This window comes from Euprymna scolopes, chromosome 3 (genome assembly GCF_053919585.1).
Source record: "Euprymna scolopes isolate OS-2025 chromosome 3, ASM5391958v1, whole genome shotgun sequence".
Classification (NCBI taxonomy): domain Eukaryota; kingdom Metazoa; phylum Mollusca; class Cephalopoda; order Sepiida; family Sepiolidae; genus Euprymna; species Euprymna scolopes.
The window spans coordinates 194,656,158-194,682,901 of record NC_136484.1 but is presented as its reverse complement, the minus strand read 5'-3'; the positions used below and the strand labels follow the sequence as shown (position 1 = coordinate 194,682,901).

At 30.6% G+C, this 26,744-nt stretch overlaps 1 protein-coding gene across 1 annotated transcript in view; it reads right to left on the bottom strand.

The window, feature by feature from the left end:
• Window positions 1-21,458: 21,458 nt before the first annotated feature.
• LOC145260484 (peptidyl-prolyl cis-trans isomerase FKBP1A-like) overlaps window positions 21,459-26,744 on the bottom strand; it is a 33,269-nt gene continuing 27,983 nt past the window's right edge. Inside the window, exons 2-5 of the mRNA XM_080118596.1 lie at window positions 24,730-24,777; window positions 24,413-24,525; window positions 24,230-24,303; window positions 21,459-22,250 (exon numbers count right to left, since the gene is read on the bottom strand). Coding sequence (XP_079974722.1) covers window positions 22,196-22,250; window positions 24,230-24,303; window positions 24,413-24,525; window positions 24,730-24,777 — 290 coding nt within the window. The 3' untranslated portion in view covers window positions 21,459-22,195. The remainder of the gene's footprint in view (window positions 22,251-24,229; window positions 24,304-24,412; window positions 24,526-24,729; window positions 24,778-26,744) is intronic.

Sequence of the window (26,744 nt, the reverse complement as noted above, 5' to 3'; positions counted from 1 at the left end):
AATTCTTTTCGATTTTTTTATGTAATTTTTTTCTTTATGATTTTTTGTTTTTGTTCAAATCAAAATATTTATTTTTATTTTTTATAATAAACCAATGATAAATGTTTTCTTAAACAATGTTGCTGCAATTTCGTTGGTTCAGCGTTTTAGCACCTTTTTGTTGTTTTATGTAAATTCCCCGGAAAATTCTGCCAATAACAGTCGTTATAAATACTGACTGATTAAATAAATCAAAATAATATTCAAGAATTTCAAACATCAAATTCAAAATTACATTTGTTTAAATTTTCATCAAATGAAAAACGTCTGAAAAAGATTTTGCATTAATTTTATGAATTGTGTAAACTTTCTCACAAATAATTTCACATAAAATGAGTTGTTTTTTTTTAGGCTGAAATGATCGGTTTATTTTTACATTTACGTCAAAATTGTATCGAAATTTAAATCTTTCATTATAGCATTGGTTAAATGTCCAGATTAAAAAAAAAAATCTGTAAGATGCATGTATCCATGAAAAAAATGAAAATATAATTTTAAAAAAATTTACATAAATTGATAAAGTAGTTTTTTTATAACAAAAATCATTTAAAAGCTATTAATGGGAATTTGTAGACATTAATAAATGACAATGTCAATCTTGCAAGTTTGAATTATTGAGTTATCTCTTGTATTTTTTTATTTTTTTTTAAGTGTTTTCTAAATTGCAAGCAAGACAGCTGCTCTTCTTTCTATCACTCATAAAATCTGATTTTCTTATTTAAAAATAAAATTACTTGATCAGTTTATATGATTTTTGGAATATGATATTTTCGTTTTATCATGGATATATACATTATACAAATTTTTCTTTAATGTAGTTGGAATTCTTGACAAGAGTCCAGTATTGAAATAATTTGAATCTCATTAACCAATCTTGTCATACATGACAACCCATACAACTCTCAATGTGCCCATTTGGCTGGAATCTTATTTTTAAATTTGGTTGGAATCTTAGATTTTTTAAAAATGTTAATACTAATTAACTTATCTATAAAAAATGGATAAGAAAAAAGTTTTTAATATTTTTTTCTATTTTTGGTCGACTACAAAGAACATATATTTTCTTTTTAAACCTAAAAATCCAACATTCGCTCACAGCTGAAAATGTATTCACTTTTGTCTATTTCGTTTCTATCTTATTACGATGGAAAATTTTTTATCAAAAAAATGTGAGAAATGAAACGCATTTAATTTTTCACATTTCCCCCCCCCCCCTTCACTCCATACTATTTAATTTAATACCAATTAATTTTGAAATTTACCTTCAATATATTGTAGATCTGATTTTTCAAAGATACAATTTAAAAAAGAAAAAACATTTTCGCGACAAACCAATGTACACATTGTATCTAGAAAATGTCCATTAGTAAGTTTGTAACAATTTAAATTTTACGGTAAAGATATTTGTTCAAAGTGTTGAAGATGAAATAGATTTCAGAACTGGAAACTTTAATAAGTAGGAAATCTTTTTTTATTATTTCATTATTGTAGATATATTTGATAAATAAATTAACTTAATTTTGTTATAAATTTCTGAAGATATTAAAATTCAACCATCTTTATTCAAATCATTTTCAGAATTGACGTGTGAACGATAAATGATGACAATGATAATGATTGTATCTTCAGATTATTTTTACAAAATTATAGATATTTTTCTATGGAAATCGCTTCAGACAATACATGAAGCCACTTGATTATAAGGAGGTAAAGGAGAAAAATTTTTTAAATTAAGTGTTAAATGGATAGATTCCAATTCAAGAAAACAGCAATTCTTCTTCCTTTGTCAGAAATATCGCTCATGGAATGTGAGGACTAAAGGATAAAATAAGGGAAGCGAGAGTTAGGAGGAGGTTGTCGAAAGTAAACCCAGTGTGTGTGTGTATATATTAGTTATCCCCCCCCCAAAAAAAAACGGACATTAATTTCTTTTTGCTAACCCACGTTGTAAAAAGTAATTTACGATAAATTGACAATTTACAACCAAAACGTTTTTGTTAGATCGCAAGAATCGTGCATGTTCAAATTTTGTGGAGAAAATCAAACCTGCGTTTTCTCTTGGGGGTGGGGACTATTTTAGGCTTTAATACCCTCTGACCCTAACCTCCATTTGTATTCTGGATTTTCTTGTGATCTTAAATAAGCAAAGGGTTTGACATTCTAAGAAGAAAATGGATCCGATTGTCGAGAGTTTTTTCTGTGGTAAGTCTGCCCTACACACACCCATCTACATCTGAGACCAAATACATTCCATAAATCGAAATTAATTTTATCTTGGAAACAAAATTTGGTTTTTGCTTTATTTTTAATTTTCCTTTTGATCAGAGATGTCTTTCAAGACTACCATCCTAGTCAAATACGTAAAAAATAAATGCTTTTTTTCTAAGGTCAAAAAAATTGATGCAACACAATCTTTATTGAGAATTCTTGTCTTCAAAGACTGAATTATTAAAAAAAAAAAAAAAAAAAAAAAAACTTATAATTAAAAAAAATTCTCCATTTGAGGAAAAAAAAAAAAAAAAATTATATAGATATTTATATCCATATACTATATATTGATATTTGGCCCAAGAAGAAAAATTACATTTCAAATTAATATCTTAGGATTTTTGATTCTCCAAAAAAAAAAAAAAAAAAAAAAAAAGACAAAGAAACTTGATATGCGAATCTGATCTCAAAATATTATGATCTCAGCCCTTCCCCCACCTCGATTTTTTTTTTTTTTTTTTTTTTTTTTTTTTTTTTTAGAAATCATTGACAAAAACGTAATTAAAAAAAAAAATTTCAAAAAGTTACATAAAAAAAATCCTGAATATTTTTTTTTTTTTTTTAACAAATCTCACATGATTAATATGCTGATAGTTTTATGAAAATTTGTTGTTTTAAAATAAATTTCATTTTCTGTTTCTTCTTCGAATTAATCTGAAAATTTCATAATCAACAAAATTGAACAAATTGTCATAATTGGAAAATTGAACTTTTTTGCTGTTGAATGATTTTTTGGTTTAAAAAAGAAGTCTTTGTTATACAGATGAAACCTCTCCCTTTCAAAATATTATCCATCTATCCAATTCAGCTGACAGTCAATTTCATGATTATGTCCCCTAAACGATTAAGAAAAAAAAAAAAAGCGATTCAATTACTACCAAGAATTAGGCATGAATAATTTAGCCCCCCCCCACACACACACACAAAAGGAATTTTTTTTTCTTTTAACGCTTTAATATTTCCCAACCAAAACTCGTATGCAAAGGAATTTGATTTCAAGTGGATGAGGGGCAATGTTTCATTATGTTACCGGTGAGGATTTGTTTAAACATTGCCCCCGACTCCCCTCGTTTTGTTTGCCAGATATCCCCACCCCTTCCAACTAAGAGTTTTTTGTGGAAAAAGGAAATAAATGATTTATCCTTATTTTGCTTTTGTTTGTTCTTTGTTTAAATACCAATGCGCACAGTATTGCATGATTGCAAAGAAATTGTCTTGTGAAATCAGCATCATTAAATATGGAAAAGCTTTTGAAAAATAGGGGGGGGGTGATAAAATGTAAAAAAAAAAAAAAAAAAAAAAAAAAAAAAAAAATTTAGAGCAAAAAAAAATAGTGCTTCTATATTAAACAAACGAAAAAAATATTGAATTTCAATTGAAACAAACGGTACCTACGTAATTATGTCTCAAATAGTAACATATCCAAAAATTATGAAAAACGACAATGTAGAAAAAGATTAATGAAAAAAATAAATTTGTGAAATGAAGTGAAATCACTATATTACGCTAAAGAAGATAAATTGACCGGGGAGATAATTAAGTTCTGTTGCTTATGTCATGTGATGAACGTAATTCAAAATGTCAAACAAATTTTATTCCTCATCCAGACTTTATCGGATACTGTTTTTCATTAAGAATTATTTTCTTAACTTATCATTCTCCATAATTTTTGGATATGTTACTATTTGTGACATGACAATCATGTGGGTACAATTTGTTTTACTTGAAATTCAATATTTTTCCGTTATTATAATATAGAAGCACCAAAACATTTTCCGTTCGTTTCTTCAAATGGAAAATCAAAATTGAGAAACAATTAAAAAAAAAAAAAAATGAACTCAACAACAGAAAAAAATTTATTGACAAAGAACTAAAAGAAGCGGATATGAAAAAAAAAAAAAAAATCATTACATCTAAAAAGATCTGCATATTTTATCAAGAAAAGATGTTGAGTTTTTACAGGATTCCAGAAATTATTAGATTTTTCACACCTCATTGAGTAAAAGTATAAGATCAGATCCTATCGACATATCCATTTTTCTCATATTCCTTTTCTTTTCCAAATTTAGTCAGTCCTCAACTAAACTTTTTCTTTTTTGGTCAGAATTCTCAACGACCACAGCAATTGGTCAAATTCTTAAATCATCCCTTGCTGAACAATGATCTGGCCATAAAATATTCAAAACTTTGCAACCTTTGATCAGTCATTTCCAGCCACACACGTTTTCCTGCGCACTGAGCCAACCGATCGTAATAAAATCTCTCATCTCATAATTCATACAGCATCTCAAAAAGAAATTCCTACTCCTCTCTGGCATGATTAATCCTCTATAACTTTGCTGTTTTCTTTCAAACCCTGCATCTCACCATAAACAATTAATTGTTCACTCATAGGTCTAATTATTTCCCTCTGGGGTTATGGTCATCCTTTCAAATCGCTATCCTCACATGATTGTCGGAAGCAAAATGAAAACTGAGTAAATGGTATTCTGCTGATTGAAATGACTCCAATCAAACATGACAGTCAAGTCACATTTTCGCCTCTATTTATCGCGAAACTTGCTCAATGACAATCTATTCATCTGCTATACAAAAATTCATATTACATCAGTACTGTTGATTTCAAATCCAAATGGTGTGGTGAGCACATTAACATTATTAATTCCAACTACAGCAAAGTGCTCTATTACAAAAATACCTAAAACCTGAAAATGGAATACCTTATCTATAAGCATTATAAAAATCAGAACGTCAGTACCATCGTTTGTTTTTTTTTAATTTTTTTTTTAAAGACTTTCTATTTGGCAGTTTAAATACTTTAACATCACTCTCAAGTAAATCATTAGTTCATTTGTTTCCTAACTTATTTGACAGATGAGAAGCAATTTACTATTTTGTCTTCTGTAAAAACTTTCAGGCCAAGTGACTTTGTATTCGACAGTTTTAATGCCTCACAACTAATCTCAGTAAACCATCACTTCATCTTTAAATTATTTTGCCGGCAGTTTCTATTCGTTACAAAATCAGAATGACATCAATACCATCGGTTTCCATTTCTCTAAGGATCGGTATACTTCTCTCAATCCCTATTTGGTTTCTCTTTTCACAACCATTCTTCAGGTTATCTCGGCGGGAGCGCCTTTGTCCGTGGCCTTCGTTATAAAGATGGCCGGACAGCTGAAAAAATGACGTCATCGCCGAGGTCCCAACAAGCAAGATATGTGGAACTCTTAGACTGTCAATAATGAACAGTAATTTTTACAGACAGCGTTACAAAACTTCAAAATTGGATTAAAATAAAGAAATAAAGAAAGAACACGATGATTTATACTGAAACTCATCTAATATTAATAATAAAAAAATAATTAAAAAAAAACTTATTTGTTTAAGTATATTAGCAATTGAATATTTCGTTGTATTATAGATTTTAAAGATTAGAATGCGTTCTTTAATTACTTATAAATTACATTTTAAAAAGTGAAGGAACACGATTTGATTTGAAATAAACTTGAAGTTTATTTAATATAATTAAATGAAAATTATGCATGTAAGATTATAAATATTTGAAGCAGAACACAACTCCTATCAAATGTTTTGCTTAAGACAATAAACAAATATTAAAATTAAACTTTTTTTTTTTTAATCAAAATGAATATTTTTTCAAAATCAAAAATATTTTTAATAAATTCATGAAATATTGCACAGTAAAAAAATAATTAACTTAAAGAAAAAATCATGTTTCTTATTTAAGATTATTTCACCACATAACAAAAATAACATGCAAAATCATTTTTTTATATCCATATTTTCAGTTTGTTAAAATACGTGGGTTTGTATTACTGTACACAGATTCGAAAAAGTTGTCAAAAAACAAATATATAACAAATAAATGTTATCAAAGGCAAGATAAGTTACTTTTCTGCCAAACGGGATATATTTTTTGTGTTTTTATTCAATGTAACATGTTTATTCAGCTCGAAAAACATAGTGTTTACCGATGTATTCGAAAATTCAAGATGGCGTCTCACACCCTCGTTAACACCGTAAGTTTGGAAAAAGGTGTTATAAATAAAAAACTATTCAAAATACTATTAAAAACCCGTCGAATATATGTCATGGTAACATATATTGAGCGAGTTTTTAACAGTATTTTATCCGTTTTTTTTATTTATAACATCTTTTCCCACACTTACCGTGTTAAAGAGAGAATCAGACGCCATCTTGAATGTTCCAATACATCGGTAAACACTGTATGGTTTTCGAGCTGAATAAACATGTTACATTGAATAAAAACACGAAAAATATATCCAGTTTGGTAGAAAAGTAACTTATCTTGCCTTTGATAACATTTATTTGTTATATATTTGTTTTTTGACAACTTTTTCGAACCTATGTGTACAGTAATACAAACCTGTTACTTTTCTACCAAACTGGATATATTTTTCGTGTTTTTATTCAATGTAACATGTTTATTCAGCTCGAAAAACAGTGTTTACCGATGTATTCGAAAATTCCAGATGGCGTCTGATTCTCTCTTTAATACGGTAAGTTTGGGAAAAGGTGTTATAAATACAAAACCGGATAAAATACTGTTAAAAACTCGCTCAATATATGTTACCGTGACATAGGTTGACATATATTCGGCGGGTTTTTAATAGCATGTTGTATAGTTTTTTTATATATAACACCTTATCCCAAACTTACCGTGTTAAAGAGAGAATCAGACGCCATCTTGAATTTTCGAATACATCGGTAAACACTGTTTTTCGAGCTGAATAAACATGTTACATTGAATAAAAACACGAAAAATATTTGGTAGAAAAGTAACTTATCTTGCCTTTGATAACATTTATTTGTTATAAATTTGTTTTTTGACAACTTTTTCGAATCTATGTGTACAGTAATACAAACCCAATTACGTTAATGAAATGAAATGAAAAGACCACGAGTGAACGCGCGTTTTTTTTTTTTTTTAGTTTAGTTTCATATATATATATATATATATATATATATATATATATATATATATATATTGTAACAAGAGACGTAGTATTAATTTTGACCTTGAATGGACTGGGTACAGAACCTAGGGTCATTCAGGTTGTCCCCATCCCTAAAAATAGAATTAGGAAAGGTTAGGAAGAAGAAGAAAAGAAAGGAAAGAAAAAGAGGTCTAAGAGATATACACTCCCTTATGAATATAAAAGGCTGGGAGTAACAGCCTAACGGAAGTGAGAAAGAGTGAGCTAGTAGCTTCCACAGGCAGCCTTTCTCCCCGGCGGATTTGTTCAAAGGCGTCGTAAGAACTGTAACCTCAACCCACTAACACCAGAATCCACCTACTACCCAACTTGGTCATCCCTATTAATACGACGGAGGGTAAAGTATTTTTGTTTATCATTTGACCAAACGTATTGAATATCATATTATGTATTAAGTTCCGAGAATAGATTATTGCTGTGCCTAGTTTTCCCCACTATAATTACCTTCCTCTTGTTACCCTTTTTCCCTCATATTTTGATATTGTGTTCATCCCCTTTTGTCCTGTTTAAATATTACTTTCATAAATATTTCTGTCAGCCTATCTTGTTTTGGTATGTTTTGTGTCTTTAATAAATTCCCTATTTTTATATAAAATACCTGCTTCTTGTATTTTTATCTCTCTCCCTCAAAACCTTTGTCCCTACTCTTCCTTACGATAGCAAATACTGTGTTACGGCGTTGTGATTAGCCACCGCACCCGTAACAGTTGGGGCCTCGTGTCCGGGATTTGTGCAGATAATTTGGGAGGGCTCTCGCTCGCAAAAGTACTAGAAAAAAGAGAAATTAAATTATAATAACTATTTGACGTACTAAGAGGGCTCTTCTATTATCATGTCTTTTTCTGTAGAGAAATTTTTAAGTTTAGCCGACCTGGGCGAAAAAGTCAGGAAACTACGAAAAGCAGAATTAGTAGAAATTGCGAATTTCTTCGAAATAGATACAGACCCGAATATGAAAAAGGTCGAAATAAAAAGTATCGTAGAAAAAATATTAATAGAAAACAACCTTCTAGAAACCGCTACCGTAAGCGAGGGAGACGGACAAAATAATACGCAACTCACCTTGGAACTAAAGAAATTAGAAATACAGGAGAGACAGCAGGAGAGACAAATACAGTTAGAACTAGAGAAGGAAAAACTAAAAATGCAAGAGAGAATAGAGCTGGAAAGACTTAAATTACAGGGTAATGGAAGTCAACAGTCTAATGCTTCATCGTTTCACGCAGCACAAAATGTTAGACTAGTGCCTAGTTTTTGTGAAAAAACAGTAGACAAATATTTCCCTCATTTCGAAAAAATCGCAGCAAACTTAAATTGGCCGTATGCGTACTGGCCAACCTTATTACAAACCGTGCTAGTGGGAAGAGCCGCCGAGGTTTACTCTGCGCTTAGTCTAGAAGATGCCGCGGATTATAAGACAATAAAAAACGCCATATTAAATGCTTACGAGTTAGTACCCGAAACATATAGGCAGAAATTCCGGAAGTATAGGAAATTTGAGCGGCGGACTTATGTAGAATTTGCCAGAGAAAAAGAAGACCTCTTCGATAGATGGGTTAGAGCGAAAAACGTAAATAATGACTATGATAGCTTACGCCAACTTATTCTCATCGAAGAATTTAAACAATGCGCCCCACAAGAAATTCAAATGCGAGTTGACGAAAGAGAAATTAAAACCGTTAAGGAGGCAGCTATAATGGCGGATACATATAATTTAACCCACAGGTGTTGGGAAAGAAATAAAATAACAAAAAACCAGTCAAACCTTCGTACAGAAGAGAAAATGTTAACCGAGCCGCGTGTTCCTAACGTATTTAATAAAAATTATAATCAAAGGGTCCCGCCCGCACCCGTTCCGAGAGAAAATAAAATATTCTGCTCTTATTGCAAGAAAGATAACCACTTTATATCCGAGTGTCGGATCTTAAAAAGGAAAAGGGAAGAAAATAAGTTTCAACCACATGCCTTTATTACATACAAAACGAGAAACGATAGTATTTACCAGTCTTCTTCCCCAAAGCTAGCGAGAAACGAGAAAGAAAAAAACTCATACATGAAAAGATATGAGCCATTTTTATCCCAGGGTTATGTGTACATTAACGACCCTGAAGAAGCCAAGCCGATTAAAATATTGCGGGATACTGGCGCGTCGCAAACTTTAATATTAGAAGGCGTGCTTCCCCTATCGAAATCTACCTTCACCGGAGATATTGTATTATTACAAGGGGTAGGAATGACTATAAATAAAGCGCCCCTACACAAAATTAACTTAAAATCGGAATTAATAACTGGCCCAGTTATCGTGGGCGTGCGACCCAAATTACCGATTCAGGGGGTGTCGCTGCTGCTAGGAAATGATTTAGCTGGAGGGAGAGTAATAGCTGATCCCATTGTCAGTGACCAGATAGTAGTAAACCATAAAACAGTGGGGGAGGAACGCATCGACATTTACCCGGAATGCGCTATTACCAGAGCGACCACAAGAAAACAACGACTAGAAAAGGAACACCTAGAGATACCAAACGATGAATTACGACTTGACGAAACTTTCATATCCCACCTGTTAGAACAACAGAATAATACGAGTAAAAAAATAAAATTAAATCTCCCAGAAGAAAATAAAACGGACGAATTAACTAGGGACCAATTTATAAGTGAACAAGGGAATGACCCAGAAATTTGCCTCCTCAAAAATAACGCCTTACCAAAAACGGAAACAAAAGAAGTTAGGGAGTGTTTTTTTATGAACGATGGAATTTTAATGAGAAAATGGCGCCCACTAGATGCTAATGTGGATGAGGAGTGGAAGGTAATAAGTCAAATAGTAGTTCCAAAGGTTTATAGACAAGAAATACTAAAAATAGCTCATGATACCGCCATGTCAGGTCATTTAGGAATAAATAAAACCTATGAAAAAATTCTAAACCATTTTTACTGGCCAAAACTTAAGCGTGATGTGGTAAATTTTTGTAACTCGTGTCACACATGCCAGATGGTCGGAAAACCTAATCAAAAGATTCCGCCCGCACCACTCAGACCTATACCAGCATTCGAAGAACCCTTTAGTAGAGTACTAGTGGATTGTGTTGGGCCACTCCCTAAAACAAAAATGGGAAACCAATATTTACTGACGATTATGTGTACGTCGACTCGTTTCCCAGAAGCTGTTCCGTTAAGAAATATTAAAGCTAAGACTATAGTAAAGGCTTTAACTAAATTTTTCTGTTTAGTTAGAATTCCTTCAGCCATTCAATCAGACCAAGGCACAAACTTTATGTCTGGTCTATTTCAACAAATAATGAATGAGATGGATATTAAACAACACAAATCCAGTGTTTATCACCCCGAATCACAGGGAGCTCTCGAACGTTTTAATCAAACCCTGAAGTCCATGATGAAAAAATTTTGTTATCAATATAATAGAGATTGGGACGAAAGCGTCCATTTTGTTTTATTTGCTGCTAGAGAAGCTGTACAAGACTCTTTAGGATTTAGCCCCTTCGAACTTGTGTTCGGACATACTGTGAGGGGACCTTTAAAGCTATTAAAAGAGAAATGGCTAACGGAGAAAAATGAATTACATCTCTTAGATTATGTATCAAATTTTAAAGAGAAATTACACGGGGCCGTGAAAATAGCGCAAGAAAATTTGAAAAACTCCCAAAAACGAATGAAGGCTATATTTGATAAAAATAGTAAAAATCGTACCTTCGAAAGTGGGGACAAAGTTTTAATATTTTTACCCATCCCACATAATCCCCTACAAGCAAGATATTTTGGCCCATATGAAATAGAGAAAAAAATAAATGATGTAAATTATATCATCCACACCCCAGATCGAAGAAAAAAGAGAAGAGTTTGTCACATTAATATGCTAAAAGGATACGTTGACAGAAATGTGTTAGATATGGGTAAACCAGTTACAACAGTAACTAATATTACAAAAATAACCTCATCTGAAAATGTTTTAAATAACGATGAAAATACAATTGTCAGAGGGGAGGAAATGGGACAGAGTAGTCATCTAAAAAACTCGGAAATACTAGCTAATTTAAATAAAAAATTTGAACATTTGCCAAATGAGAATAAAAAGGAAATGTGTGGTTTGGTCAGTGATTTCAAAGATCTTTTTCCTGATGTCCCTAGTAAAACTACCTTTGCAGTACACGACGTCATAGTGGGAGACGAAAAACCCATCAAACAACACTATTACAGAGTCAACCCCATCAAGCTTCAACAGTTGAGGGTAGAGATCAAGTATATGCTGGAAAATGATATTATTGAACCAAGCAACAGTCAGTGGAGTTCTCCCTGTATACTTGTACCAAAAGGCGATGGCACCTACAGATTTGTTACCGACTTTCGGAAAGTGAATGCAGTAACCAAAAGTGATTCATACCCGATTCCCAGAATTGATGATTGTATCGACAAAGTTGGCAAATCAAAATATGTCAGTAAATTCGACTTGATGAAAGGTTATTGGCAAGTACCTTTAACCGATAACGCTAAGGAAATTTCAGCATTCGTGACTCCCGATGGACTATACCAATACAAGGTTATGGCATTCGGAATGAAAAACGCACCAGCAACATTTCAAAGGATGATGCATTCCCTTCTACAATATATTCAAGGATGTGATGTATACATTGATGATGTAATCGTGTACAGTATGACTTGGAACGAACATTTACACATCATAAGGCAACTCTTCCGTAAGCTAGAAGAGGCAAACCTGTCTGTGAACTTAAACAAAAGTGAATTTTGTCATGCAAAATTAAATTATTTAGGCCATACTGTGGGCCAAGGACAAGTTAAACCCATCACCGCAAATGTGGATGCCATTCTCGAGTATCCTATTCCAACCAACAAGAAACAATTAATGAGATTTCTCGGTATGGCAGGATTTTATCGGAAATTTTGTAAAAATTTCTCATCTATAGCAGGTCCTCTCACGGACCTCCTTAAAAAGGATGTAAAATACAAATGGAGTGAGACCTGTGATGCGGCTTTCAACAAAATAAAATCAACACTCATGGAGGGCCCAGCTCTCGCAACACCAGTTTTTACAAAACAATTCAAACTACAAATTGATGCCAGTGATGTCGGAATGGGTGGTATCTTAACCCAAGAGGATGATGAAGGTATCGACCGAGCAATTGGGTACTTCTCCAAAAAGTTGAACACTCACCAAAAGAACTATTCAACCATTGAAAAGGAATGTTTATCATTATTGACGACACTACAACACTTCGACTTCTATCTCAGCGTCACCATGTACCCTGTTCTGGTCTTTACCGACCATAATCCATTAACTTTCCTTGCAAAGATGCAAAACAAAAATCAGAGACTGACAAGATGGAGCCTTCTCCTACAAGAATACAACATTACCATCAAACACATTAAAGGAAAAAACAATATTATTGCAGACGGATTATCTAGAGTATAATGTTACAAATGCATTCTCCTTTGCCGACTTATTATTTTACAGAATATTGTTGGAACTGATTGCCTTAAAATCATGTGTACATAACTACTAATATATTTTTTGCTTTTTGTTGTTGTAAAAGTTTTTCATTTGTAACTCAAAACATTGTAACTACTAATATATTTTTTGCTTTTTGTTGTTGTTGTAAAAGTTTTTCATTTGTAACTCAAAACTTTTACTCTGAGGGGGGGAAGTGTAACAAGAGACGTAGTATTAATTTTGACCTTGAATGGACTGGGTACAGAACCTAGGGTCATTCAGGTTGTCCCCATCCCTAAAAATAGAATTAGGAAAGGTTAGGAAGAAGAAGAAAAGAAAGGAAAGAAAAAGAGGTCTAAGAGATATACACTCCCTTATGAATATAAAAGGCTGGGAGTAACAGCCTAACGGGAGTGAGAAAGAGTGAGCTAGTAGCTTCCACAGGCAGCCTTTCTCCCCGGCGGATTTGTTCAAAGGCGTCGTAAGAACTGTAACCTCAACCCACTAACACCAGAATCCACCTACTACCCAACTTGGTCATCCCTATTAATACGACAGAGGGTAAAGTATTTTTGTTTATCATTTGACCAAACGTATTGAATATCATATTATGTATTAAGTTCCGAGAATAGATTATTGCTGTGCCTAGTTTTCCCCACTATAATTACCTTCCTCTTGTTACCCTTTTTCCCTCATATTTTAATATTGTGTTCATCCCCTTTTGTCCTGTTTAAATACTATTTGCATAAATATTTGTCAGCCTATCTTGTTTTGGTATGTTTTGTGTCTTTAATAAATTCCCTATTTTTATATAAAATACCTGCTTCTTATATTTTTATCTCTCTCCCTCAAAACCTTTGTCCCTACTCTTCCTTACGATAGCAAATACTGTGTTACGGCGTTGTGATTAGCCACCGCACCCGTAACAGTATGTATATATATATATATATATATATATATATATAAGTATTTTTAAATTTTATCTTTCTAGCTTTAAAAAAAAGTTTTAAAATTTTATCAGCCGGCATAATTTATTTTTAAATATTGAAAAATTTCAGGAAAATTAATTTTTGCTAGATTTTTAAAACACGTGTTTTAAAGAATCGATGTTGTCTCGCATTTTCATTAGTTTTGTATGCTGTAAAAATTTTTTTATTAATATTAGCAGTTTATTTGAAGCTTCTTTTGAATGGTAAAAAATTTAGGATGATAATATTGAATTAAATTATAGTTACATCGTGTTAAATACAGGGGGGGGGGGAGCACGTTAAAACTTACTTTGCTGAATGGAGATGGTGTAAAATCTTTTTTTTTTTTTTTTTTTTTACTGCATTATAATTCTTTATCTTTCGGAAATTAAAATACTGTCACTTTTTGGTCCGTTATGATAATTTCCTCAGCAATTTGGAACGATGCACCATGAAGGCATTTTAATAAAAAAGGAAATATTACACTGACTCCAAGACGTTACGAGTGCCTACCGGTGACTACCGGTGTCACCGGTAAGGACTATCCGTGATGACGTCAGCAGATTAAATTATTTTTGCCCACCGGCCATCTTGTCTTTTAAGACGGTCTTGCTTTCTCTCACTTATTTGACCTCTCTATCTCCTCGTGCATTATTCTCAGCAATTTACCGTTTGCCAGTGGGTCACGGGGTTAGTCATGCATCACGGATTGGGCAGAGAACAAATCTGCATTACATCCCTATAACATTCGTATTCCTGCATGCCTTTTTCCTCCAGCATCTTATGGGGACACATCCCGTAAATTTCTTTAGTCCCACTCCATCACTTATACAGCCAGCGTACATTGCACTTTTCACACTCTTCTGCGAGGATTATATCTTTCATATTTGCATTTACAGGTGCATTTTTACTTCACATATGGCGACACTCAATTCTTCATGACTCTACGGCCAGTGCACATTTCACAGTCTCTAACTGCACCACATCCCTGTAACATTGGCTTTCCCACATGAACTTTTCTCTCTGGCATATCACGGAGACATATCTCAGGACCCGCTAAATTCTACAGTCAAACTTATTTACACAGTGCACTCCACACTTTTTCAGTTTCCACATGCAACTTTCTTTGCATCTCAGCATACAATCACCCTAACCCTAACCACGCTCCCCAAACTGGCTGTAAACTCTGAAATTTCTTATTCTTCTTTATCTCTTGACAACCCATACCGATCTATAACGTGTCAGTCAATAGTGGACCATGATTAAAAAATATGGACGAAGTAAATAGATACCCTGTAGCAGAAGACGGCGACGACCAGTGCACATTTCAAGTGACACCAGTGATTTGACCTTGACATTAGCACAAGGTGTTAGTTGTTTGTAAATACGTCAAATAGCAGACAGAAGACATGGTCAAATATTCGCAAGCAAGATCTTTAAAAAATATATTTACAAAACTTTTGAAGATTGAAAAGAAAAATATATTTACAAAACATTTTTGAACTAAGTAACAAAACGAACGTATTTAAATAAAAGATATTTAAATAAATGGGTGCCTTTCTGAGCGCGTTTTTAATATATTTACAGAACTTTTTAATAAAACTTAGAATAATTATAATAAATACATTTAAGCCAAACTTATTAATGGCAGAAACAAATATAAAATAACTGACTTGTTCGGATTTTTGCAACCAAGATTGATTTTTATGTAGTGTTTTTTTTTTTTTGTGCATTTTTAATACAATTAAATTTAATTATTCTTTAAAAAAATCAACGTTAGCGACAATTTATTTTTAAATATTAAATTTTGATTTAATCTCATGATACCCTCACATGATCAATTTATTAAATGACAAAAAATCTAGGGTGTCGTCTTTCCGAGTGCATTTTTAGTAAAAAACTTAAATAAAACGCAGGTAAATGTTACCTTACGCTACAACAGAACACCAACCACTAATTTGTTTTTTTACGGCTATTCGGGGTCGCTGACGAGTCTGATAATCAAATCCGCTGCAAATATAACATTTGCATGGTATGAACTTTAGACCTCGGGACTATTTTGTGCCATTTAACCACCTTCGGTAGTGTTTTTCTTACAGGATACGTTCGCATGCGAATGTGTGTAGTGAAGTGTCTTATCACATTGCGTAGAAAGCTTTCAAATAAAGTAAAAAAAATGTTTTTTTTTCATCTTATGCTTTTTTAATTGATCAAAGAATAAAGTTTTCACAAGCAGTTTTCAGAAACATAAGCACCAATGCATGGCCCTAAGTCTGTGTGGCAACACTTTTCTTCAGCTGGCTGTTCGTCGTCAGGTTCGGGGTAGATCTGAAATAAACTGTGTTACTATCAAACCGAAATTCAATCAATAATCAATCATAACTTTGTAGATCATTTTCTTGTGAGCAAAAATAATTATTGCATAAAATCATTGGATATAGTTATTCCAAATAATTTTTGCTAATTGTAAATGAAAATAAAAGTTGTCATTTAAATTTTTATCACTGCATATAACACTAATAATACCAATACCATTAATATTACTAACAATTTAAATACTAGTAATATTAATACCAAGAAAACGATTGCATGTAATAAAATAGAATCAAATCATACAGAATGTTAAAAGATGAAAATGAAATGTTTTCTAAGTTTTTCAATCAGTATATGCAGAGATTTTGCCGCATATTTGAAGATATTTTCTTGCATCAGTGAATTAACCAGGTTTTGATAAATAGAAAAGTTTTCATTTAATTTTTTTTTTTCAATTCATTACAGTAAAACAATCGAAGCTGCTTTATGAAATATTTTTTGATTTTCCAATTGTTTAGAGCGACAGTGATAACTTTAATGAAAGCTGTATTTCAGCACAACTGTCCAATACTTAGTAAAAATAAATAAAAATAAAATATTTCAGCACAACTGTCCAATACTTAGTAAAAATAAATAAAAATAAAATATTTCAGCACAACTGTCCAATACTTAGTAAAAATAAATAAAAATAAAATATTTAAGCACGACTGTCCAATACTTAGTAAAAATAAATAAAAATAAAATATTTCAGCACAACTGTCCAATACTTAGTAAAAATAAATAAAAATAAAATATTTCAGCACAACTGTCCAATACTTAGTAAAAATAAATAAAAAATTTCAGCACAACTGTCCAATACTTAGTAAAAATAAAAAAAAATAAAAAATTTCAGCACAACTGTCCCATACTTAGTAAAAATGAATAAAAAAAAATATTTCAGCACAACTGTCCAATACTTAGTAAAAATAAATAATAAAGTATTTCAGCACAACTGTCCAATACTTAGTAAAAATAAATAATAAAATATTTCAGCACAACTGTCCAATACTTAGTAAAAATAAAATATTTCAGCACAACTATCCAATACTTAGTAAAAATAAATAAAAATATTTCAGCACAACTGTCCAATACTTAGTAAAAATAAAATATTTCAGCACAACTGTCCAATACTTAGTAAAAATAAATAAAAATAAAATATTTCAGCACAACTGTCCAATACTTAGTAAAAATAAAATATTTCAGCACAACTGTCCAATACTTAGTAAAAATAAAATATTTCAGCACAACTGTCCAATACTTAGTAAAAAATAAATAAAAATAAAATATTTCAGCACAACTGTCCAATACTTAGTAAAAATAAATAAAAATAAAATATTTCAGCACAACTGTCCAATACTTAGTAAAAATAAAATATTTCAGCACAACTGTCCAATACTTAGTAAAAATAAATAAAAAAAAAATATTTCAGCACAACTGTCCAATACTTAGTAAAAATAAATAAAAATAAAATATTTCAGCACAACTGTCCAATACTTAGTAAAAATAAATAAAAATAAAATATTTCAGCACAACTGTCCAATACTTAGTAAAAATAAAATATTTCAGCACAACTGTCCAATACTTAGTAAAAATAAATAAAAATAAAATATTTCAGCACAACTGTCCAATACTTAGTAAAAATAAAATATTTCAGCACAACTGTCCAATACTTAGTAAAAATAAAATATTTCAGCACAACTGTCCAATACTTAGTAAAAATAAATAAAAATAAAATATTTCAGCACAACTGTCCAATACTTAGTAAAAATAAAATATTTCAGCACAACTGTCCAATACTTAGTAAAAATAAAATATTTCAGCACAACTGTCCAATACTTAGTAAAAATAAAATATTTCAGCACAACTGTCCAATACTTAGTAAAAATAAAATATTTCAGCACAACTGTCCAATACTTAGTAAAAATAAAATATTTCAGCACAACTGTCCAATACTTAGTAAAAATAAAATATTTCAGCACAACTGTCCAATACTTAGTAAAAATAAAATATTTCAGCACAACTGTCCAATACTTAGTAAAAATAAAATATTTCAGCACAACTGTCCAATACTTAGTAAAAATAAAATATTTCAGCACAACTGTCCAATACTTAGTAAAAATAAAATATTTCAGCACAACTGTCCAATACTTAGTAAAAATAAAATATTTCAGCACAACTGTCCAATACTTAGTAAAAATAAAATATTTCAGCACAACTGTCCAATACTTAGTAAAAATAAAATATTTCAGCACAACTGTCCAATACTTAGTAAAAATAAAATATTTCAGCACAACTGTCCAATACTTAGTAAAAATTAAAAAAAAAAATATTTCAGCACAACTGTCCAATACTTAGTAAAAATAAATAAAAATAAAATATTTCAGCACAACTGTCCAATACTTAGTAAAAATAAATAAAAATAAAATATTTCAGCACAACTGTCCAATACTTAGTAAAAATAAAATATTTCAGCACAACTGTCCAATACTTAGTAAAAATAAAATATTTCAGCACAACTGTCCAATACTTAGTAAAAATAAAATATTTCAGCACAACTGTCCAATACTTAGTAAAAATAAAATATTTCAGCACAACTGTCCAATACTTAGTAAAAATAAATAAAAATAAAATATTTCAGCACAACTGTCCAATACTTAGTAAAAATAAAATATTTCAGCACAACTGTCCAATACTTAGTAAAAATAAAATATTTCAGCACAACTGTCCAATACTTAGTAAAAATTAAAAAAAAAAAATATTTCAGCACAACTGTCCAATACTTAGTAAAAATAAATAAAAATAAAATATTTCAGCACAACTGTCCAATACTTAGTAAAAATAAATAAAAATAAAATATTTCAGCACAACTGTCCAATACTTAGTAAAAATAAAATATTTCAGCACAACTGTCCAATACTTAGTAAAAATAAATAAAAATAAAATATTTCAGCACAACTGTCCAATACTTAGTAAAAATAAAATATTTCAGCACAACTGTCCAATACTTAGTAAAAATAAAATATTTCAGCACAACTGTCCAATACTTAGTAAAAATAAAATATTTCAGCACAACTGTCCAATACTTAGTAAAAATAAATAAAAATAAAATATTTCAGCACAACTGTCCAATACTTAGTAAAAATAAAATATTTCAGCACAACTGTCCAATACTTAGTAAAAATAAAATATTTCAGCACAACTGTCCAATACTTAGTAAAAATAAAATATTTCAGCACAACTGTCCAATACTTAGTAAAAATAAAATATTTCAGCACAACTGTCCAATACTTAGTAAAAATAAAATATTTCAGCACAACTGTCCAATACTTAGTAAAAATAAAATATTTCAGCACAACTGTCCAATACTTAGTAAAAATAAAATATTTCAGCACAACTGTCCAATACTTAGTAAAAATAAAATATTTCAGCACAACTGTCCAATACTTAGTAAAAATAAAATATTTCAGCACAACTGTCCAATACTTAGTAAAAATAAATAAAAATAAAATATTTCAGCACAACTGTCCAATACTTAGTAAAAATAAAATATTTCAGCACAACTGTCCAATACTTAGTAAAAATAAAATATTTCAGCACAACTGTCCAATACTTAGTAAAAATTAAAAAAAAAAAATATTTCAGCACAACTGTCCAATACTTAGTAAAAATAAATAAAAATAAAATATTTCAGCACAACTGTCCAATACTTAGTAAAAATAAATAAAAATAAAATATTTCAGCACAACTGTCCAATACTTAGTAAAAATAAAATATTTCAGCACAACTGTCCAATACTTAGTAAAAATAAATAAAAATAAAATATTTCAGCACAACTGTCCAATACTTAGTAAAAATAAAATATTTCAGCACAACTGTCCAATACTTAGTAAAAATAAAATATTTCAGCACAACTGTCCAATACTTAGTAAAAATAAATAAAAATAAAATATTTCAGCACAACTGTCCAATACTTAGTAAAAATAAAATATTTCAGCACAACTGTCCAATACTTAGTAAAAATAAATAAAAATAAAATATTTCAGCACAACTGTCCAATACTTAGTAAAAATAAAATATTTCAGCACAACTGTCCAATACTTAGTAAAAATAAAATATTTCAGCACAACTGTCCAATACTTAGTAAAAATAAATAAAAATAAAATATTTCAGCACAACTGTCCAATACTTAGTAAAAATAAAATATTTCAGCACAACTGTCCAATACTTAGTAAAAATAAAATATTTCAGCACAACTGTCCAATACTTAGTAAAAATAAATAAAAATAAAATATTTCAGCACAACTGTCCAATACTTAGTAAAAATAAAATATTTCAGCACAACTGTCCAATACTTAGTAAAAATAAAATATTTCAGCACAACTGTCCAATACTTAGTAAAAATAAATAAAAATAAAATATTTCAGCACAACTGTCCAATACTTAGTAAAAATAAAATATTTCAGCACAACTGTCCAATACTTAGTAAAAATAAATAAAAATAAAATATTTCAGCACAACTGTCCAATACTTAGTAAAAATAAAATATTTCAGCACAACTGTCCAATACTTAGTAAAAATAAAATATTTCAGCACAACTGTCCAATACTTAGTAAAAATAAATAAAAATAAAATATTTCAGCACAACTGTCCAATACTTAGTAAAAATAAAATATTTCAGCACAACTGTCCAATACTTAGTAAAAATAAAATATTTCAGCACAACTGTCCAATACTTAGTAAAAATAAATAAAAATAAAATATTTCAGCACAACTGTCCAATACTTAGTAAAAATAAAATATTTCAGCACAACTGTCCAATACTTAGTAAAAATAAATAAAAATAAAATATTTCAGCACAACTGTCCAATACTTAGTAAAAATAAAATATTTCAGCACAACTGTCCAATACTTAGTAAAAATAAAATATTTCAGCACAACTGTCCAATACTTAGTAAAAATAAATAAAAATAAAATATTTCAGCACAACTGTCCAATACTTAGTAAAAATAAAATATTTCAGCACAACTGTCCAATACTTAGTAAAAATAAAATATTTCAGCACAACTGTCCAATACTTAGTAAAAATAAAATATTTCAGCACAACTGTCCAATACTTAGTAAAAATAAATAAAAATAAAATATTTCAGCACAACTGTCCAATACTTAGTAAAAATAAAATATTTCAGCACAACTGTCCAATACTTAGTAAAAATAAATAAAAATAAAATATTTCTGCACAACTGTCCAATACTTAGTAAAAATAAATAAAAATAAAATATTTCTGCACAACTGTCCAATACTTAGTAAAAATAAATTAAAAAAAACTCAGATTTTTAATTGTTCTTTATTATCATTTCTTTTATTTGCCCAAGTTTTTTATTTGTATGTAAATGAAAGCCTGCAGCTGCTGGAAAGAAATTGGGAAAGGAATTAAACATTGCTGGAATTGATGCCCCCTCCCCGATCGTAGTGCTGTAAAAGGGCAGTTGTGGGGGAAACACCAGCAGAAACAGTAAAATGATAAAGACATAATCGAGGAGTGGGATTGGGGTCAATCAGGTTTAAAAAAAAAAAAAAAATATTATAAATGGCCCTTAAAGTAATTTAAGTACAAAGTACTTAAACAGGTCCCAAAACAATGTTAAATTTATATTCAGAAAAAAAAAACAAAAAAACTGAGGCTGCGATTTGTTTTTTTGTCGAAGTTCTTTAGAAAACAATTGGGGGGGGGGGGGTCGTTTCGAGGATTGTCTGGTTTCTTGATGTTAAAGTTAGCATTAACTTTAATAACAGACCGAGGTGAAGGGGGGGGTATAGTTTGGAGAACAAGGATAGAAGAGGTAGAATTATTCTTTTGTTGTGTATAAAGGGGGAGGAGGGCTAGTGTAGTAATTGTGCAATTGGAGGGGGGGGGGGTAATTCTTCTGCTACAAGTTGCTACCTTTTTATCACTTATTAGTTTCTGTCCAAAAAGAGGGAGGGGGCATTGGGAAAGGTGGTGGTGATGAAGAAAATGTTTTCAAGGGCTGTGACAATTGGAGCGTCGTCCAAATTTATGCTGGTTACTCCAGTTCAAGAAGTTTCACATCAAATATGAGCACAGCATTTGGTGGAATAGTGAGAAAGCAGTTAAGAAAATTTTTTTGCAATTAAAAAATACAAAATAGAAAACGATTTGAACAAAAATGGTTGTTTAGATTTCTATATATATATATATATATATATATATATATATATATATATATATAAGCGAAAATGTTTGTATGTGTGTTCGCTAAAAACTTTCGACAGACACGACGAAAATTCACAAACTATCATATCGAAGCTCCATCCTACGCTCGAACAAATTGGCCAAAAACGTTAATTTTTTTCACCCTGAAATCGACAATTTTCGACGGGGGTGGGTCAACAAAAACGGTCCTCGTAACGACGACCGGTTCTACGCATGCGTCAGATGACGTCATGACCCGATTTACTTTAAATAGTTGAAAAACTGACTAAATTTCATGTATGTTGTGTTGGTTCGTTATCTAAACGTTTTGGGTTCGAATTGTGGTGTGAGATGTCTTTTCCATTTTTCACGTAACGTTCGTGTTTTATTTTTGTTTTTTTATTTACTTTGCTTATCCACCCCCGACCACACACCCAAAAACATCCGGGTACCCACCGATTTTTTAAATTTTAATATCGAAACAGGCTTATTTAAGCCATTTTTCAAGTGTTCGTTTTTCTGTTTTTTTTTGTTTTTGTTTTTTCGATTTTTACATTTAACATCGTTCGTTTGCCTTACATTAGTTTTTTTTTTTTCTTCGATGTTTTGATTACCCCCCCTCCCCGCTTAAGTTTTAACGTTTTCTTTTTTTACTTCACTTATAACAAAAACCTACATCGTTGCCGTAACGCTCGACGACTTCTGTGCGCGCACCTGTCAATTTGGTTCTTACTTAAATAAATTCAAACATCTTTCAGTAACTCATTCTGGCTGGCCGATTTTATTTTCAAACTTCGCCTCAGGGCTCCGGGCTTTTGCAAGTTGAATATGACAGGGAAATAGAGAACAAAGATTTAGAATTATTATTAAGGTAAAAAAAAAAAAAAAAAAAAAAAAAATATTAGAACAGCAACAGTGAATTATTTCATTGTTTTGTTTACTTTGTTTCATTGTTTCCTTATTTTGTGGATGCAACACTGCGACAGGCTGGAGTTTGGTCAACAACGTGGGACTTATTACGTTCGAATTTTATTACGTTCGAATTTTTTATTTTTTATCCCAAATGAGGCATAGTGCTCTGTCGGTGTAAGTGGCAACTATTTGAGACGATGCAAGATGAGATTTTTGCATCCTGTCCAAGTAGACAGCAATTGATGCACCCGCCTCCATGAATAATGGCTTTATAGAGATATAGGATACTTGTGGATGCAAGGTATTTTCTAGCCCAATAAAGGAAGCCTGCCTACCTTTTCAGATTTGGCAACATCTATGCAGTTATTCCATTTCATGTTGCTAAGGTGTTTAAGCGTTTGATTCTTGAAAAAAAGTGTGCTATAGAGCTTTGACTTTGTAGCTTCAAATGTGACCATTTGATTATTTACTAGAGATCGCATGTCATTTTCTAAGCATTCATCCACTGCGTTGGATGAATGGGCATTCAAATTTGCTATTATGCTGGGAATAGAGTATTGGTATTATGAATAAATACATCTCCAACGCTCAAATATTGACACTTGGAACACAATGGTGTTGGCATACTTAGATGTATGGCCAAAAATGGCCTGGCTCTTTCCTTTTAGCTAAGAAAGATCTAATTATATTCAATTGATTTTCCCAAGAAATCTTCATGGCAGACATTTACATAAACTATTAACCATACGACTTTATATTGTTGATGTACACATTAATTCTCATACGTAATTTATGGAAATTTTAATATTCTTAAACTTATGTAAAATTCACATTCATAGATTTGAGTTGAAAACTTGATTGAAATACGATTAGAAATCTTATAACATTGCATTATTCTGTTGCAGAGAAAAATCACAAAATTCAAATTCACACAAAAGATAAACAATTTCCGAGTTTTATGTTAAAAGGATATACGCCTGGGTAGCCCTTTTCTCCATAGCCATAATCAGGCGAACAAGTCAGTTTGCACCTTCCTCCCACGCTCATCTGGTGAAAAAAAAAAAAAAAAAAATCAACATCAAATCAAGTAAAAAAAAAAAAAATTTCAAGTTTTGTAAATGTAACAGTAAAAAAAAAAAAAAAAAGAGGGTGTTACCTGTGTAATGCCTTCATCCCAACCTCTGATCACCTGACCCTCACCAACTACAAATTTAAATGGCTTGTCTCTATCCCGGGAAGAATCAAATTTCTTTCCGTTTTGTAGCGTACCTGTTGGAATGAAATAAAAGTTTAAATAGTGCAGAAAACAACATAAAACAAAATGTACCAACAATTTAGAAAGAGCTTAAATATTTTATGTTTAAATGGCAACTATAATAGCGGATTGTCCATTTTTTTTTTTTTTTTTTTTTTTTTTTTTTTTTTTTTTTACAAAACAGGAGGATCATCTAAAAAGAAACAAAAAACACTAACCTGTGTAATGGACAGTTACAGTCTGGCCTTTCTTGGGAAAAGTACTACCTGTAGAAAGAAAATGGAATAAAATAAAAATTGAAAAGCATTTTAGAGACTTGAACATTTTATCAGATCTGTTAGGTTTTGATCGACCTAAGATTTTAAGGACAAACTTCAATTGAAAAGAGCTTTCTAACCAGGCCACTAAGTAAAGAAATTCATTAAAAAAAAAAAAAAACAAAAAAAAAAAAAAACACTTAAGGTAATCAAAAGTTCTAGTGTGAATTTTGAAAGAGCAAATTGTCTAAACATGTAGTATTGCTTGGTACTTGTTAATTTAAATGTTAACCTTTTCTTTTATCACTGCAGTATTATTAAGAGATTACACATACACACACACATTAGTGAAGACAAGACAAATTTTAATGCCTTGCAGTAATATTGTTACTAAAATTTGGTGTTTTTTGTAATTTTATTGTTCTATTTCTTGATATCAACAATAAAGCAATTATAGCAGTTTCAGCCAGAAACAAAAAAAAAACTCGTTAGAAAACTAGAAAAAAATATGCAACCAAAAAATTATATTTAACGAAATATGCATAACAAAAACAAAATGCTTTAATAAAATGTATAATGCTGACAAGAACAACAGCCGTAATAATTAAACATATTTAAAACAAACAAAAAATTATATTTAATGAAATATGCATAACAAAAAAAAAAAAAATGCTTTAATAAAATGTATAATGCTGACAAGAACAGCCGTAATAATTAAACATATTTAAAACTGAAATAAAAACAATGGAATGTTGTAATAGTGCATATAAAAATGTTAAATCGATTAATAATTTTTGGTTTAAATGAAAATACATTTTTTTAAATCTACAAATAAGTTGCAAGCTGTTCATTTAAAATTTATTTCCAATATAAAAACAGTTTGAATTTTCAAATCTCTTTTTCATACTGACATCGTAACATAAGTTGCTTGCTCCTCTCAGGAGTTTTTAAGATTTCACATTCAATAAATGTTTACATGGAGAAATTTTTTGAACATATACATGCATCCATAACGACATTCTTCCAAAAGAAGAATTGTTTTGTTTTATTTTTTTAAATTTTTTTTTAGTTTCAAAATGCTGGGATATGAAAAGAATTTGGCAGGTTGTTTCAGTAATTCACATCAATTTGGAATTCTTCAAGATTAGATCTTGTAAGTTCTTAATAGTGGACTGCAAAAGTGTCATTATCATGGTCTGTATTATTAGGAAAATATAGATGAACCACTTTGTTCTTCATAAGGTTCAGAAGCACATCTAATTTGGTTGACTCCACCCTTCACCTGTGATGTTAGTCTTTTACACGATTAACATCATGGCGTGTGTTCTTCAGAATTGTCTGATATTTCATACTTTTGTTACAGCTGGTCTTCAATTACCTTACAATATAACCCGACTAGTTCAGTAGATTATTTCCAACAACCTTAATAACACTGTATTATTTGGATTCTTTGGACCACTTATCATTTTCGCTGTTATTTTCACATTTTGGTCAATGTATGGTCTGATCTGTTTCAGGTGTATCTTATCACACATTTTTCTGTCAAACGGAATTTCAAATGGAACTTACTCCATGGGGTAGTATGTTCTGTCAATAATTCATAATTGTATTTTTCGGTTGTCCACCCTGAGAATTGAGATTTCTGTCACTTTTACAATTTTATTTTTCCAAGTACTCCAACCACTGTACTATGGATCCTTATGGATAATTCTAGTACAAATTTTAAGAGCCTTACTTAACCTTGCGTTAATCCCATGGGGTGTTTTATCACCAACTTTACTTAAGTGCTCATAATTCTTAGTTGGTAACTTATTTCTTTTCCTCTCTCCCATTACTCTCTGGACTCAATGAGTATGTCACAGTTGTATCTCCGTTTTTCTTGGCGGTAGATGTCACTTTGTCCTTCTGGGTGTCCAGTTATGATTTATATATTTTTCCAGTGGGAATGAAAATTTGTAGATATAAGCGCGTAATAT